The sequence below is a fragment of the Necator americanus genome, chromosome III (assembly GCF_031761385.1).
Source record: "Necator americanus strain Aroian chromosome III, whole genome shotgun sequence".
Classification (NCBI taxonomy): Eukaryota; Metazoa; Nematoda; class Chromadorea; order Rhabditida; family Ancylostomatidae; genus Necator; species Necator americanus.
In genome coordinates this window covers 3,675,541-3,692,413 of record NC_087373.1, presented here as the reverse complement: position 1 = coordinate 3,692,413, position 16,873 = coordinate 3,675,541, and the positions used below count along the sequence as shown (strand labels likewise).

Sequence of the window (16,873 nt, the reverse complement as noted above, 5' to 3'; positions counted from 1 at the left end):
CCTTGTGCACGCGCCGCATTTTTGCCGTTTTTACGGCAGTTAGGAAGAAATGGACAGAATCATCCCCTTTCCATATCTATCTACTATCCTGTATACGAATACTCCACCTCAAATCCACCTCAGGTTCGTGGGTTGATGCCTTTAACAGCGCTTCCTGCTCAATTAGTGCGTGTACGATAAGTCATGCTTTGAGAATATCTACACAGTATATGCATGTATGTTTTATAGACTCTACATTTCTGTGAAGCAGTGTGAGGCAGTTGGTAAGAAGTTCAGCTGTGGATTCAGGATGATCGATCAGAAGTTCTACTTCGTCCTATCGCAAACCAAGACTTCCATTCCTCCGGGATCGACAAATTGGTCGATAACTTGAAAGTGAACGCGGTTACGCATCCCAAGTGATCGAACCCAGACAATTTACCCTTTGGCCTTTATATTTCTGTGGCGTCTATAAATGGAAACTAACGTAAATTTAGGTGAGCCAGTTTTGCGCTAATCTCTTTCATCTTAGTATGACATACAGCATGCACCGTGGGCCAACTGTGATATAAATCAATGTATCAGACAGTGGCGTATGTTAACACATATCATATATGGTTTCACCATTGATATTCACGAAAATTTAAAAAGAATTTTCGTACCTGTTTCCATCCAGTCAATGCGATGAACCACATAACACAGAGTGCTACCATTTTGCTGTAATATCTACTCATTTTTTCCACTGAAAATATGATAATAGAACACGAAGAAAAGTAAAGAGAGATGATTGGAAGAAAAAACATTTGCATGGAATCCAGAGGAAGAGTCCAGCAATTTTAGAAGAAAATTGCTTAGGGTACTTAAAATCCACAAAACTATCCGAATTTGATGTCCCAAAAATATATAGGATTGCATTTACCTTACCCAAACCTTTATCACAAACTTTCATATAACTGCACATATTTGACGAGGAAAAAAGCGGTGCTAGGTGTTACTTAAATCGTAACTAAATCTGGAATCACGTCTTTATTTAGGTAGAGTTGTTGCATTATCGTTAAGATTGGAACACCAGTGTGATGACAAAATATGTTTTTATCTGTTATCTAAGTATGTTACTGTCAATATCTTTATCCAGTCATTTACACAAAAAAAAGAAGATAGAAAGATAACCACACGACCCAGCTCCTTATTACAAAGTGCTCCCAGAGCTAGAGTTTCTGAGCCATCAGCTACACATGCACAGATTGGAACGGCCCGGATTTTCTAATGTAAGTCAGAATCCGAAAAAAAATCAGAAAAAAAGGTTTTCTATTTTTGCAAAAAAAAATCGGAAACAGGTTTATTTTACAGCAACTTTATTAAATTCTTGGAACCTTAACCCATTTCTGTAACAATTATATGGAGATGCAGGCGTGAAGGGTGAAAAGCTCAAGTCATCCTTCCTTAGGTTTTTTCTTGCATCAATTTTTTTCCTGTATTTTTTCTTCTATTTATGTTGTTTATGTTAATTATTAGAGAAGCAAACTGAGAAATGTTGTTGCACTTTTTTTTTGAAAGAAATTAGCATGGAAGCTGCATTGTTATTATATTTATGTCTGAATTGGAATGAAGGATTTCGTAGCCGACTGCTTGTAGACGTAACAAACGTAACACAAACGTTCGGTAGATAACCGATACGAGAAGAATGACAGGGCCGGTTTCTCAGCCCCGCCCAGCGCTTTTATCTGGGTAACTCCGTCCACGTATTGGCATATCTTTATGTGGCATTGGCAGCAATGCTTCAGCAATTAGATGTCATCTTTTAGCAACCAGCGAATAATTTCAACATTTTTATAATGGGTCGTACATCATAATTCTTTTTCCACAACGAATTTGCCTAGCAACAGGACCGTATCCATCAGTATTAATTCTCATTTTTCATCCCACTACGTTAATCGGACTAATTCACTGCAACCAAATCTTTCCTCGCTCTCTATTGCATATTGTAGACGTAACATTGCATATTGTATGTTAATAAAAAATAGTTTATGACAAAAGTATAAAATGGAAGGGGCGTTGAGGGAGAAAGCAGAAGTTCTACTGGGATGCATGCCTTCCAAAACGTAATTAACAAAAGCGGTGTTGAATATATGCTTCAAACGTCTGAGACAAAGTTGGGCAGACTGAAAAACTTACCATTTCTGGCGCTTGCTTTGAGGAAATTTCTAGTGATAGATAATTTATGAGCCTTATAACTGCCCTATTTATACGTTTTTAAAAAATAAATCTAGAAGCTTCTGAAATTTTGAAAAAATGTTTCTCGAATGTTTACAGCCTTATATTTTTAGAGGCTTTAAGCAGGGTTTACCATTTCAATGTTCGTAATAAACCAAATTAGGAACTCTAAGTTTCAGAAGTTAAGGAAAAAACTACTCTCTACGTTCATAAACGAAGGATGTGTCCACATCGGAATATGCAAAATTGTGTATTGGCCTTTTCATAGATTTACCACTTCTGCGTATTCCACGGTTCTCAGCTAACTATTCAGATCTATTCTTTCAATAATTAACTTCAAAAAATTAAAGCAAATCATATTCTAGTTTTATTGATTTTCTTCTATTTCTTAGGTGCAGAGCCTCAGCAATATCCACACTTGCGCGGACCTTCACAGAAACGTCAATTTGCCAAACTAACTTAATAAATAGTTGTCCATATTCTGTCGATGTCTAGTAATAGAGTGTGGATAGAAACTGGGGAAAGTCCCGCATATAACAAGATTGCTTATGGCGCACCATGTTTAATCGCCTTTGGTATGTGATTTTCTTCATATTAAGACTTGGGTGTTATTCCATGATAATCACTTGTCTAGAAGTCCCTCAAACAGCATGTTCAGTGGAACTTCTTTAAAACTCCTTTAAGGACTAGAAATGACTTACTTTCGGACATTCTGCTACATATTGTGATGCGACAGAAATGATTCGGCTACACACCTATGCGGTAACGGCTACGCACCTATGCGGTCTATCACAAAAAGAGCACAAACCCGAAATAAATCTGGTATGGAGAAAGTACCCTTTTGTGTACCATTTATTTCCGATGAGGTTAGCGCTGCTATTCGGCGGTGTCTGAGGAAAGCTAAACTTGAAGAATCTGTCGCCATCGTGGAGCTCCCCTCTAGTAACCTTAAGCAAATACTCATTCGGAATCGCCTATATGATCGTATTTGCACGACACCGGAGTGTAAAATATGCCCGGATAACAACGAGGGTGATTGCATGAATTCATGTGTTGTTTATATGATTTCCTGTGTACAGTGTGGTGACGAATACATAGGAGAAACAGCTAGACCACTATGTATTCGAATCAAAGAACACCTGGACGGCAAAAGGAAATCATATGACTGAATTGGGTGGTCACAGGGTGCGGCGTCATAACGGAGAAGATTTTGAAGTTAAGATCACGATTTTGGCGCGCGAACCTAGCATTGCGGCGCGCAAGGCTCTGGAGGCTTTTTGGATCCACTCCAAGAGTCCAAATATGAATCGCAAGGAGGAATGCCTCTCCATTACGAGGGAACTCACGCCTTATTTAAGGCTGATATTTGATTGCGCTAGTCACCTCACATCAGGTATCTAGCAGTGGTAGGATAGTCAGCTGATCCTAAGGTACGATGTTTTCTTCCACTGGTAGCTATGAGGCCCAACGGTTAACGTAGGACTTTCCTTGTTGGGCGGATAAGGCGTTTGATCGGATTAGTCACGTTCGATTTCACCCCTTTCAGGCTCTGAAAAAGGCGATATTGCCGAAACGTTAGCCACGAATAAAGGACTATAACAACCTCGTGTACGGCTCTACTAAAGGAAAACAATTATTGAAGAAATGATTCAATTTTGGCTATTCTTCTACATATTGTTTATGGTCCACCGAAGCCCTCTCGTCCTCCTTACTGAAGTGTCATTATTCAACATCAAACTCCTCCCTACTTCCTTCTCGTTTCGTTCTCTTGCCATCTCTTCTCCTTTCCTCTTTCCCCTTTCTCTCTTCACCTTAACCTCCTTCCTCCTCTCTTCGTTTCCGTTCTCACTTCTCTCCTCCAGTGACCCCCTCACTCCTAGAAATCACCTCCTTCGAACTTTACTCGACAAATCCCTGCTGCTTCTTAACATACACTTCTCCTCATACATGGAAAGTGTTCTAAATGGATCTTATAACTGAATGATGGAGTTAGAGCAGTGGTACATCATGTTCCCTGAGGCAGAGACAAATAAGGATAACAAAACAACAAATACAAATACGGATAAGCCAGTTCTTTAAGATGCTGACCTCCGAGCATTTTAACCATATATCCTCCTTAATATTTATTCCATCCACAACTTTCTACTCGTTTTATGATTTGTCCACAACTGACAAATTCCTTAATATTTCACAGCTTTTATGTTTGAAACACTTTATAGGATAGAAATAGAGAGTGAAATGCCAGCCCGCGGACAGGATAAGAAGAAGCAAAGTTCTGAAGGAGAAATCGATGTCAGTTTCACAACTCCACGGAAATGTCGCACTAGAGGAAAAATTAAACTGCACGTTCACGTTCTGCGTTGAGGGCAGTAGACAATATTATCAGTTTCACAGACGAATGCACTGTTAGCATCACATCTATAATTGTTCCACGTTCCATCACTTTGCAGCTGAAAAAAATCAATTCAACCAGAGAGGCAACAAATTACTACACACAAGGATGTCTTTTTTTTAACAAAACACCCATAAGTGATCATTCGAAGAGTTTTAAACATTAGCTGCACACATTTTTATACTATTCCAGTCGGCAAGTGATTTATGGATAGATAGTGTATTTTAAACTTACATATGTACAGAACTGCTCACACATATTATTGTTTGGTTCTCCTGGTTCCCAATTTTCGAAATTGACAACGGAAGAATCTGACCAATAACGATGAGCAACGCCACATTGATTTTCAACAAATTTCAATCCGATCACACAGGGGGTGATGGGGAGCATCTCTAGAAGAAAACTCATTTTAGGTTAGAAGGATATCTATTCAATATATGTCGAAGAGAGAAACGAGTGCCGACAGCTTTGATCTTGATGACGCGGGTCTCAAGCACCGGTTTGCAAATACTGAAATTAATAACATAATGAAGAACTGCTTACGCTGTAAAAAATTGTTTTGTGCCGCAGAATGAATTGACGCTAAATTCCCTCCGTAACCAGTGCAATTTTTTTCTGATTCCTTTACATCTTGATTACCGCCACCTGGCACCCGGAACTTCTGCAATGTGAACTCATAATCTTTACAAACGAAATGCAGTATGCTCGCGTTGTAATAGGGTCGTCCTCAAGAGTGGCAATACAACTTCTTCGGAGTAATTTGACTTGATGTTTGCATTTTGACCACACAGATTTCGTTCACTGCGTATGAAGCTCAACGCGCTCACGTCTGAAGTAAATCATTTGGCTCGAATCACATTTCACCAATATCAAACGCCTTTAGGTTCGCTGAATCGGTGAATCCGTATTCATACGGTACGCGGACCGTAAGTAGGCAGAGCACTAACGTCGGTTCCTAAAGATTATCTCAGCCGACAGTTGGTTTGGCTGTGACTTCGCGACCGACAAATCGAAATCGCCCCAGTTCCACCACTTTCAGCACTTTCAGCCCCTCGATAAGTGTAGGTGTAGTGTGGTGTCGATAAGTTAGTAGCAAACTTGTCTGAAAGGATGAAGACGCTATCTTTACGCATCTCGTCGCCCCGTAAGTAATTATAATGCTAACCAGTCGTTCATTAACTTCAAACGGACCTCTATGAGAACAGACCCATGCAATATCTTATCCTTTATAAATACAAGTCCCCATCTTTTTTATGGTATGGACACTCGAAGCTAAATGAGCCAAAAGTTATTTTATCAGCATTTCGCTTTAATGCCACTGCACTGTCTTTCTTGTAATCAGGTTGTACTACAACCACAGTTGGCAAAGATTCCTTGCATATTGATCAGAAGTTCGTCTCCAATATTTTCCAAGTTACTCCTTACAAGGCACTTTTGATAGGATTTATCAGCCACACAAAATTTGTCTTCTAGATACTAAGGGCTAGTGATTTCGCCGTAGGAAAAGGATTAGAACCTCATTTCGGCTTCATAATAATTACTTCATTCGTGCAGAATACACTGCTGTTCTTTCGAGCGAAAAAAGTTCTGGCAGAAGATCTGAGCCATGATGAACTACACCTTATAGCACATATTCGTTTCGTAGTAGTATTCCCAACCGAGAAGCTCATATGCAGGAACTGTCGTCAGTGCCGGGCCTGCGAATGTTGACTCTGAACACAGTAGTAGAGGTCATCCTGTCGATATGAACACAAGAATAAGCGAATCTCTTTCCTGACCTCTTACCTCATCTGAGCAAAATTAAATTATACTATCAACATCAATGAAATCTACCTATTGGCAAGTTTCGTGGAGCCAAATGGTTTTTTCCTTTCGTAGATAGTCGCTTTAGACTACCACTGTTGTTCGGAATCTTTACTCATGTTTGAGGAAATGGAAGCTATCCCCACAGTAACAGTTAACAGATAACACCAAGATATTTTCTCTCCTTCAAGTAAATTTCTTGTTCCTCAAAACGGGCTGGAGCCGGCAACAAAGGAAACCTGCTGCACTAAGCTAGTGACTAATACTCTATTACAGAAGAGTTGTGTCTGAATTATGCGCTAAGTGAATCATTTTGTAGAAAATCTTTGATTTATTTTTCAAAAATGGCCACCAAAATTTCTGTAATTTCATCTATTTCATTTTCCTAGTACTAAACGAAGTTAAAACATGTAAGCTTAGTTTTAGCCAAGCCGATTTCTCATTGAAAGGAAGCACAAAACATGTTCAGGTAAGGAAGTTGTTTGAAAGACCCACCTGCTAGTTCTCCTCAATAGACAATGTTCAATAAAGTTGAAAAGTGATTAAATGGAAAGAAACCATTGAAATAGTCCTCAACAGGTACTAGAATTTTTAAAAGCATGCTCAAAAGTCGGCCGGCGAAAGAATGAAATTATTCGAATATTTCGTCGCAAAGTATTCTCTGAGGCAAGTCATTCCATGCTAGGAGCATACTTTGTTAAACACTGTGGGCGATCCATAAGTTGTAGAAGATGAGTGAGTAGTGCGTTGAAATTGAGGAAAATAGAGAGCGAGAGAGAAAAATTGAGGAAAAAAAAAGTGTTGTAGAAGAACTCGTCATAACTTCATCATAGAAAACAAACTGATATGAACATATGAAATCGGTTATTTAAATCTGTTCTAAGTCTAACCTGCAAATCTCGTCGATGATGTTTGCAAATCGAGTTCAGTAGATGTAGAAAGTACGCCCGCTTCTGCAAAACGTGATTTTGAAAACGACAGTTTATATCGGCATGCTGCCGATCATAACATAAGAATAGGTGAATTTCTTTCATGACTTTTTATCTCACCTGTGCAAACGTATTAGGCTAGACAGAAAGTTTAGTCACCCATTTTTCGGAAATTCCAAAACTTTCCATTTTTGTGCAGAACCCATGTTGTAGTTGCAGAACATTCTCGAAGCTTCTTTACAGTAAGTATACATAGCCGGGGAGCCTTCTTTAACTTTAATCGCGATGTCAATTACGCAAGAGCAACTTCGAGCTATCATCTTCTATGAATGGCGTGACGGCATTGGAGCAACAGCAGCAGCCCGCCACATTGACAGCAGATTGGGCGAGGGCACCACTGCCATCAGGACTCTGAAACACTGGTCCGCAAGCGGAGACCTTCGAAGACAAATCCGGAGATCAACATCCGCAGTCTTACGGTGAGACAAGGGTTTAGCAGTTCAGCAGTCGTCAGTCACCTCCAGTCCCTCTATAACCCTAACGCGGGTGCCCCCATCTGTCAATCTCTCCTTCTTCGTCCGGGTTTCGAAAGGAGTCTCTCGAAGATCTTATTACTGGAAATGAGAGTTGGGCCCTCTATGACCCTAACGCGCACCGTGGAATGCGGGTCTTTCGAGGAAAAATCTCGCCGACGCAACTTAACTCGGACCTCCACCCCAAGAAATTTATTCTCATCTATTCATTTTTGTAGTACTGTACGAAATTAAAATATGTAAGCTCAATTCTAAGCTGATTTCTCATTGAAAGCAAACACAAAAGATGTTCAGGCAAGGAAGTTCTTTTAAAGACCCACTTTCTAGAAAATTTTTTCTGCGCAATAGACATCGTTCAGTCAGATAAAGTTGAAAAGTGATCAAATGAAATTTAACTAATGAAATAGTACGCAATAAGCACCAAATTTTTGAAAGCATGTTCAGACGTCGGCTGGCGAAGAAATGAAATTTAAATATTACATCTAAAAATATTCTCTGAGAGGATTCCAAGCTGGATGCATACTAGATTGAACGCTGTGATCCATAAGTTGTAGAGGAAATTGTCACAGGTTCATCTTAGAAATCAAACGATATATGAAATCGGGTATTCCAATCGGCTTTAAAGGCATCACTCCACGAATCTGAGGTGGTGCAGATTTCAGGTGGAGTATTCGTATACAGGATGGAAGACTACAGAGATGGGGGTGATTCCGTCTATTTCTTCCTAATTGCCGTAAAAAACGGCCCGGAAGATAGGGCTTCATTCGTTTTGGCGCACCATTTTGTACAAGAGGTTCGATTGGAGCGCGCCAGTCTTGTGCGGCGCCGCATCTTCCGGGCCGTTTTTTACGGAAGAAATGGACGGAATCACGCCCCTCTCCGTAGTCTCCCATCCTGTATACGAATACTCCACTTGAAATCTGCACCACCTTAGATTCGTGGGGTGATGCCTTTAACTCTAACCTGTAAAACTCGTCGATGATGTTTGCAAATCACGTTCCGCGGCTGTAGAAAGTCCGTCCAACCTGAATTTATTTATTGCTTTGAAACTACTTTGTTAACCATCTCATTCCCCGATCGTCTTCCACGCCCTTTTTTCCGCACCTCGCAAAAACTGAGAATACTGGCTTTAGTTAAAATCCTTGAAAAAAGCCCTAAAATGATCTACATTTGAGATTACCATCCAAAATGTCGTTCATGCAAAAAAAAAATAGACGCAGTGAGCCGTGAAGCATAAGACAGTAAGACAGTGAAATTGTGAAAGGTAACGAAGCAACAAATAACGTAAGAAGAAACTTGCACATATTTTCAGCACGTGAGCTCCCAACTCGTGTCTAGTTGGGAGCTCAAGTGAGTGTGTACGTTACCTTGCATGTGATTGGATGGTATTCGAGAAAACTCGTAAACCCATGGCTTCACCCTTTCAAAAACTGGTTCGTTGTGGTTAATAAGAGCAAAGGAAAATCTCCTCACAGAATCCCGACACAAGCACTGGATTTTTTTAATTCATTGATATTAATACCTTAATTTGGCAAGGATTGCTTCACAGCTCGCCTCACTCTGAGCGCTTCTTTTAATAACGTTCCCTTCTCTTCCAAGAGTGTGCTGAGAAGTATCGTCATCCTCGAAGAGCTCACATGAACCCTAAGAACGAAGACTGCTGTTCAACTAATCTCTGGCGTTCATTTGAATATTTTTAGTTTTTAGCAATTACTGATTCGAGCGATAGATAATGGAGGGATTCTGAAATAGCCACAAAGTAGTAGTCCGAAACTACGATTGTTTGATTGAGATTTTCTAATATTGCTTGAAACAACATATTATCACATCTTTCTTTTCACACGGGAAGTAATAGAGAATTTGAAGAATTTAACTAATATCTTCTGTAGCGTCTTCACAAAAGCCTGAATAGATTTGTTTCGGGAATTGGAAGATTCCCCATCACCATTGTAGACAGAGAAATTGACGTCCGTCTAGGAGAGTTACGGAAAATCCTGCAGGTGAGCAATTGCTTGTTTTCACTATGAGACCCTTCGTTCGAAAGGCTGCCTTAAAGCAGATTTTTGACCCAAGAAATGGTTCCAAAGGTTCTGTGAGGAAGTGGAAAAGTTCATTTTAATTAATACTTTGCCAAAAAAACCTGCTTACGACATGTTCACATTTCGTGGTGTTGAGAAATACAAAACAAGAGAGTGCAAAATGAGAAGGAAGTTAGGGATATGTAAGCTCATGAGGTGAATAAGTAAAAGCATCCACGAACAAATAGTAGAATTTTTAGCAATTTTATGAAAGCGAAGCATCGCCACAGTCGTCCATGATATGGATCAGTTGAGCGATGTCAGATTCCTTTCTGTTGAAAGCTACTCTTATGAGCTAATCATGCCTTGGAATGGCGATTCGCATTAACTGCGCGTTGCATTGAATTCCCTATAACACGAACAGTGACAGTCATCTATTGCTACATTCAGGTACTCGTCTAAAATCATAGCCATCCTTTTTTTGCCTTTTCCTAAAACCTTCGGAAGGAACGAACTATTTCCGCGGAGAATAGAAACAATGTTAAACCGGTTTCAAGTTAACAAGATTTTTACATACTTAAGTCAGACCCATTCAGAAGGATACCTCAAGAACTCAAATAGTTGGAAAAACTCTCACTGCTGCTGAAACCAAACATAAAACCATCACCATGGCGAGGGATAAGTTTGGATGAAAAGAAATCAGAGCCAGAATTGCATTTCTTCTACAGTTCATGCCCAAACACTCACAAACGCGTCTTCACGACTATCAATAACATTTGTGCTTCGGAAGCAGAGCTAACGTGACGCGATCGTCAGTCGCATCGGTTCGCTCGATACTATACATTGTGGTGTATTTTGTACATTAACTATGTTTTATACCTCACTCTTTGTTTATTTGAGGTTTTTTTTGGAACTGCTCGACAGCTCCCGTTTAGCGTAGGGGTGCCGCAGATTTGCCAGAAGGTTTATTTTCTTATCCCCGATTACGAAAATGCGCAACGGCTTTAATATGATGTTTTCGTTTAATTTTTACAGACATCATATTTTGATACAGTCGTAATTTAAATGTCTGATGAAACACTCTTTTCCCTGCGGTGCAACACCTATAAACTCATGCTTGGATAACAGCGCTTTCTTCTGCAATTCGTGTGGGTTCGATAAGTTGTATTTAAGGATATCTACACAGTGTATGCATGTATGCTTTATAGACTACAAGCCTGAACGTGCGCCTAGAGGCCAACTTCCGGCTTATTTTGCTGTTCGCTTCTCTCGCATTCACCGATCAATAAGAAATAATAGTAGCGACATTTTTGTAAAATTAGAATAGATAAAAGATTTTCCCTAAGCGCGTCAGTTCTATATTTAGAGAACAATTAAACTTGATTTTACATCTATGCTTCTCTCAAATCTCCACAATTTAGAAACATTATTGAAAGTATGAGTTTCCTCCGTTCTCAACAATTAGTAAAGAGCGATGTGCTAACATAAAATGATGTGAATATCACTATCGTAGTGATAAAAATAACGTTCTACGTCAAATCGCATAAATTGTTGGCTACGGTGTGCTGTATTTGATCAGCCGTTCGCACGCTTGTTTCCCCTTTCTGAAGAAAGGATGTTAGCAGCATCATGGATACATGCTGGGAAATAGATATGTGAAGGAGCCATAGAAGTCCATTCTACCGCCTTGGGGCCTATCCGACGCAGTGACACCCGTCTCTCCCCGCTCTACAGCTTTCTGGCACCGGCGCACCATTCTGACCCCGTGGGACCCATCCCATCCCATTTTATGGCTATCTGACTCCAGGGCACAAATTCGACGCCGTAGAACCCGTCTCACCTAATATTACCGAGTTGGGGCTCCAGCGCAACAAACCGACGCCATGTTATCCGTCTCCCTCTCTTTATGGGATTTCTTGACTGAGACACACACATACTCAGACGCACACACGTGACAGAATACGCCCGTTATTATACAGCATGATAGTTTGCAAATTTGGAAGTATACATTCACATAAAAGTTCATTTACTTTCACTAACATACGAGAGAAACTAACTTGCCTTATCAAGGCCAACATAGATGTTTACATAAATCTGGACAATGGTGAAAAGGTGGAGTGCCGGCCTATCAGGTGCATGGCAATGGTTCGGCACCTCACCGGTAGTATTTTCGTGACACGCGGACTAAGCGCGTTACTATATAGCATGATGTTTCTGTGGGGCAGTGTTGTGCAATCGATAAGAAGTTCCCCTGTGGCTACGTCATGATCAATGAGATGTTCGATCCCCTCCTAGTGCCAACCAAGTGTTTCATCCCTCCGCGATCGATGAGTTAGTACCAGACTTGGCTGAGAGAAGAAAAACACTGACCTAAGCATCGGCTGGCCCCCACAAGTCATTGTAGTATAGACCAGTTACACGTTCGTAAACCCCAAACGATTCTGAATAAAAGTGAACGTGATGGCGCTCCCAAGCGGAGCGATAACCGCAACTCACTTTATTCTTTATGATTTACCAGTCTGGAAAGAATTTTCGTACCTGTTTCCAGCCAGTCAATGTGATGAACCACATGACACAGAGTGCTACCATTTTGCTGTAATATCAACTCTTTTTTTTTAGTGAAAATACGATAATACGACAGGAAGAAAAAATAAGAAGAAAGGATTGGGGAGAAAACATTTGCATGGAATCCAGAGGAAGAGTCCAGCAATTTTAGAGGAAAATGGCTTGATGTACTTAAAATTCCAGCAACTATCCGAATTTGATATCCTAAAAATAAGCAGGATTGCGTTTTTGTTCTCCAAGCCTTTATCACAAATATTTATATAATTGCACACATTTGACGACGGAAAAAGCAGTAGCGGGATTTACTTAAACCGTAACTAAAAGTGAAGTCGCATTATTTGTGTTTATTTGGGTGAGGTTGTGGCATTGCTGTTTAGAATGCAACATCGATGTGACAAGTCAGTTCAATCACTGTGTATTCAATCATTTTCATAAAACTTTCAAGAAAAAAAAGAAGGAAATAGAGCGATAATCACTCGACCCATTTCCTTATCAAAAACTCCAAGACTGAAATTTCTGAGACATCAGCCAGATATGCATAGATTGGAACGGGCCCGGATTTCGTTGTGAAGGTCAGAATCTGGTTTCAAAGACGAATGGAGTGATAATGAGGTTCTCGTCTTTACTCTTTATTATCTTGAATTTTGGACACGAGAGAGAACTGGTAGCATTTAATTTTTTCAGCAACCTTCTGGCAACTTCTGGCAGTGTCACCTGTGGTTACTGTACTAGAGTACAGTAAAACTACCTTTCTTTTTGATGTCTGTAGACAATAGCCTCTCCACGGAGTTCAGCCAACCTAAAATGCAATGTGTCAGCGACGAAAATTATGTTGGTGAGAATTAAGATCTTCATCGCCATAGTACTCGTATCATGTAATTTCGGAGCAGCTGTGTGGAGATGCAAGCGTCAGGGATGACAAACATAAGCCATGCATCCTCAGGTTTTTTTTTTGTGTCGACTAATTTTGTTCAAATAAATTATTAGTGAAACAAGACGAGAATCCGTTTCTGCAGTGTGAAAGAAAACTTAAGAGCAGTCAGCATGATAGTGACAAAAAATCAAAATGCTTTCCCAAAGTAAGTTTTCCTCATCAGCTATTAAGGCTATAGTTGATGCTGGTGCAAAAATTTCTTGCATAGCTGGACTTCTGGTTTATTCAAGTTAAAGGCATCGCTCCACGAATCTGAGGTGGTACGGATTTCACGTGGAGTATTCGTATACGGGATGGGGGACTATGAAGAGGGGGGTGATTCCGTCCATTTCTTCCTAATTCCCGTAAAAAACGGCCCGGAAGATGCGGCGCCGCACAAGGCTGGCGCGCTCTAGTCGAACTCCTTGTAGGAAATAGTGCGCCGAAACCCCTGAAGCCGTATCTTCCGGGCTGTTTTTTTTTACGGCAATTAGGAAGAAATGGACGGAATCACCCCCCTTTCCATAGTCTCCCATCCTGTATACTAATACTCCACCTGAAATCTGCACCACCTCAGATTCGTGGGGTGATGCCTTTAATTGAAGCAGAGATACTTCATCGAAAACGTTTTGAGCTACGAAATATCATAAATTTTAGATACTACCACTACTTTATACAACCTGATTTTTGATCTGGTAGTTTTTGAACAAGTTATTGACAGGGGTCAGAGGAATACAACCAAAAGATGTTCTCGCCACATTTTTTTTTTCAAGAGAAGTTAACACACGAAAGCTGTGTCGTTATTTAGGTCTGAACTGGAAGGTAGGTTTACTATAGTTCGTATTGTTTCCGTTTGGACTTAGCCAGTACAGATGTTCGGTAGGAACCGTTAGGAGAAGAAAGGCAGTGGAGTTCTGGCGTTTTCACTTCTGGTCAGCGCTTTTATTTGGATAACTCTGTCCTCGTTTTGGAGCGTCTCTAGGTGACAGTGATGGTAAAGGTATTGAAATTAGATACATCTCTAAGCGGCCAGCCAATAATTTTAACATTTTTACAGTGACTCGTACATCATGGTCCTATTTCCACGAATTTCCCTGGCAACGGGACTTTGTCCATAAACTTTGATTCATTTTTTTGCGCCACTTCGTTAACCGGGCTAATTTACGGCAGCCAGTTGTTTCCTCTAACTCCCGTTATTGTATACTGTGGGCTAACAAACAATAGTTTTTGGCAAAAGTATGAGATGTAAAGTGTGCTGAGGGAAAAAGTAAAAGTTTTGCTGGGATAGACTCCTTTCAGAGCATATTTAACAAAAGCAGTGTTGAGCTTATACCTTGAATAACTTTGTCAGAGACAAATGTGCCCAAAGGCGCTTTTTTTGGTGATAATTTCCATCCAAGTGTTGTTGTTTTGTGAATTGAGGAGGTACAGTTGGACTATCTTTTTCCCCTTTGTTGAAACCACCTTCTACATTTCTGGGAACGTGCTTAGGACCGCAATTTCTCGTTTCTTCAACTCAATCACGAACAGGAAAACACATTACCTGTGTAACTTGCCTGGCTTCCTGACTATTTTATGCAACTTTCATCTCACTCAAGAAATTAAAAAAGCTCGAGAACGGATTTAACGGAGAAACCTGTCTCTTATTCCAAGTGTATTACATACTGTGCGATTACTTGGTCAATGGTTCGAAACTTTCATAAATTTGAAATATGTTCAAAAAAAATCTTTATGAAAGAAAAACATTACAACTTAACTGCAACATTATCATACAACATTATACAATACTTACTTAGTCCATGGGTGTGTGTTTTTTGTCTGTGGATCGTGAAAATGCTCCATAAAGACACAAAACTTCGCCTTTGAGAAGCGAAGCAAAGCCATCTGCTTCTAAGGCGAACATTCTGCTTCTGAGACACTATCGATAATTTCTTCAACGTATGAAACGCAGACAGGTAAGGGTACCTTCAACCATTTGTTAAGGACAGCATGTAAACCTTCATGAGCATCTTCACCTCCAATTCCACAAAACATCAAAAGCCCCTTGTTTATTTTATTGTTTATGGATTGGAACTTTTCGTTTAGTGCACTAACAAATTACAAACATATCGCGTTCTCTTTCGGAGTATTGAGTTGGTGCATAATTATCCGTTTCTGTTTCTTAGGAGACATTTTTACCATGAAACATTCTCTTTCGCTTTTATATCATCTATACAAAACATTTTCTTCTATTTATATATTTACTTTGTAGAAAATATCCTTCCTTTCTTGAGGACTTTCTTTATTTTGTTTATCTTTAACTTTACTTTATTATCATCACAGTTTCTATCACGTTGTTTACTGCATGACGTGTTTGCTGGTTTTAAGTAGATTTTTTCTTCATGCCAAGAATTGGGTGCCATACACTGATACTCACTCTCTCAGAATTCTTCTCTCACAATCAGTATTTTTCCGTAGTATTTTCATTTCCGTAAAGAAAAGCATGCTATTTATTTCAGTTTATTCCGTCTCATCCATTGTTTACCGAACGATTTGTGTCTTGCAATCCTAGAATGCCTCTACTCGACAAATTTTTCCTCCCTTCCTCGCTTCTCCCTTTCTCTCGTCCTACTTTCTCCCGCTTCTTCTGCTTCTCTCTCCCTCTTTAAGACCTTCCTATTGGAAAAATCTCAACGCTTGAGCCTAAAAATACTCTAAATAGATCTTAGAACTGGATGAGTGCAGTTTGAGACGCAACAGTACCGTACGTTCTCTGACGAAAAAAAAACCAGTCCTTGTCAATATCTTGTATTTATTTACAGGACACCTCTTCTTCTTCTTCTTCTTCTTCCTAACGTTTGTCCCGCGTTGTTGCAGGGTGCGCTTTTCTGCTTCTTGTCTTCCATTTGGTTCTATCCATTGCATCAGCCGTACACAAACGTGCATCTATCATATCCAGCTTCACACGGTCTAACCAGCGAATCTTTGGCCTCCCACGCGGCCTCACTCCTGAAACGTCGAGCTTCGGAGCGGTTTTGGCAACAGAATCTTCCTCCTTCCGCAAGACGTGACCAAACCATCTCAGTCGCGCCTCCTTCATCTTCTCAGTTATCGGGACGACGAAGAAGATGGAACGTACAGTGTCGTTGGATACTTTCTCTTTTAGCGTTGCACCTATCGTCCACCTCAACATCCGCATTTACATAGCGTGCAGCACTCTTTCAAAGGCTTTCGTATTACTACATATTACAGGACACCATCAAATGGAAAATGCTACTTTCCCTAATAGGATAAAAAGAAGCAAGGTCTTAAGAAATCGCTGTCAATTACACAACTCCACAAGGATATAGCACAAGAGAAAAAATTATGCTGCAAGTTCAGTTACATCGCTTTACAATCTCTAGCTTCTGGAAAAAAACACAATTATTTCGGTTGCAATTTACATAAGCGCTTTGTTGCATGCGACCTGGGTATCATAATAGTTTGAACTTGAAAGACCGCCTAAAATTTGAAAGAAGAAACAGATACAGCTGCTGACGGTCTAATTC

The 16,873-nt window shown here is 40.1% G+C and overlaps 2 protein-coding genes across 3 annotated transcripts; both read right to left on the bottom strand.

The window, feature by feature from the left end:
- Window positions 1-4,541: 4,541 nt before the first annotated feature.
- RB195_008517 (uncharacterized protein) lies at window positions 4,542-12,457 on the bottom strand (the record flags this gene model as incomplete). The annotated part of the gene is made up of 8 exons (XM_064195060.1): window positions 4,542-4,643; window positions 4,820-4,977; window positions 5,129-5,246; window positions 6,206-6,297; window positions 7,279-7,341; window positions 8,814-8,875; window positions 9,373-9,494; window positions 12,407-12,457. 8 exons carry the CDS (start codon window positions 12,455-12,457, stop codon window positions 4,542-4,544), a joined length of 768 nt encoding a protein of 255 aa, XP_064046205.1.
- A 3,719-nt stretch (window positions 12,458-16,176) lies between these two features.
- Window positions 16,177-16,524, bottom strand: RB195_008516 (uncharacterized protein; the record flags this gene model as incomplete). 2 transcript variants are annotated; one of them, XM_064195058.1, is made up of 1 exon in its annotated part: window positions 16,177-16,524. In XM_064195058.1, the coding sequence occupies one exon, from the start codon at window positions 16,522-16,524 to the stop codon at window positions 16,177-16,179; it is 348 nt and encodes a 115-aa protein (XP_064046203.1). The 2 variants fall into 2 exon arrangements, with proteins under 2 accessions (XP_064046203.1, XP_064046204.1); XM_064195059.1 differs by having other exon boundaries at window positions 16,177-16,518.
- Window positions 16,525-16,873: the final 349 nt, after the last annotated feature.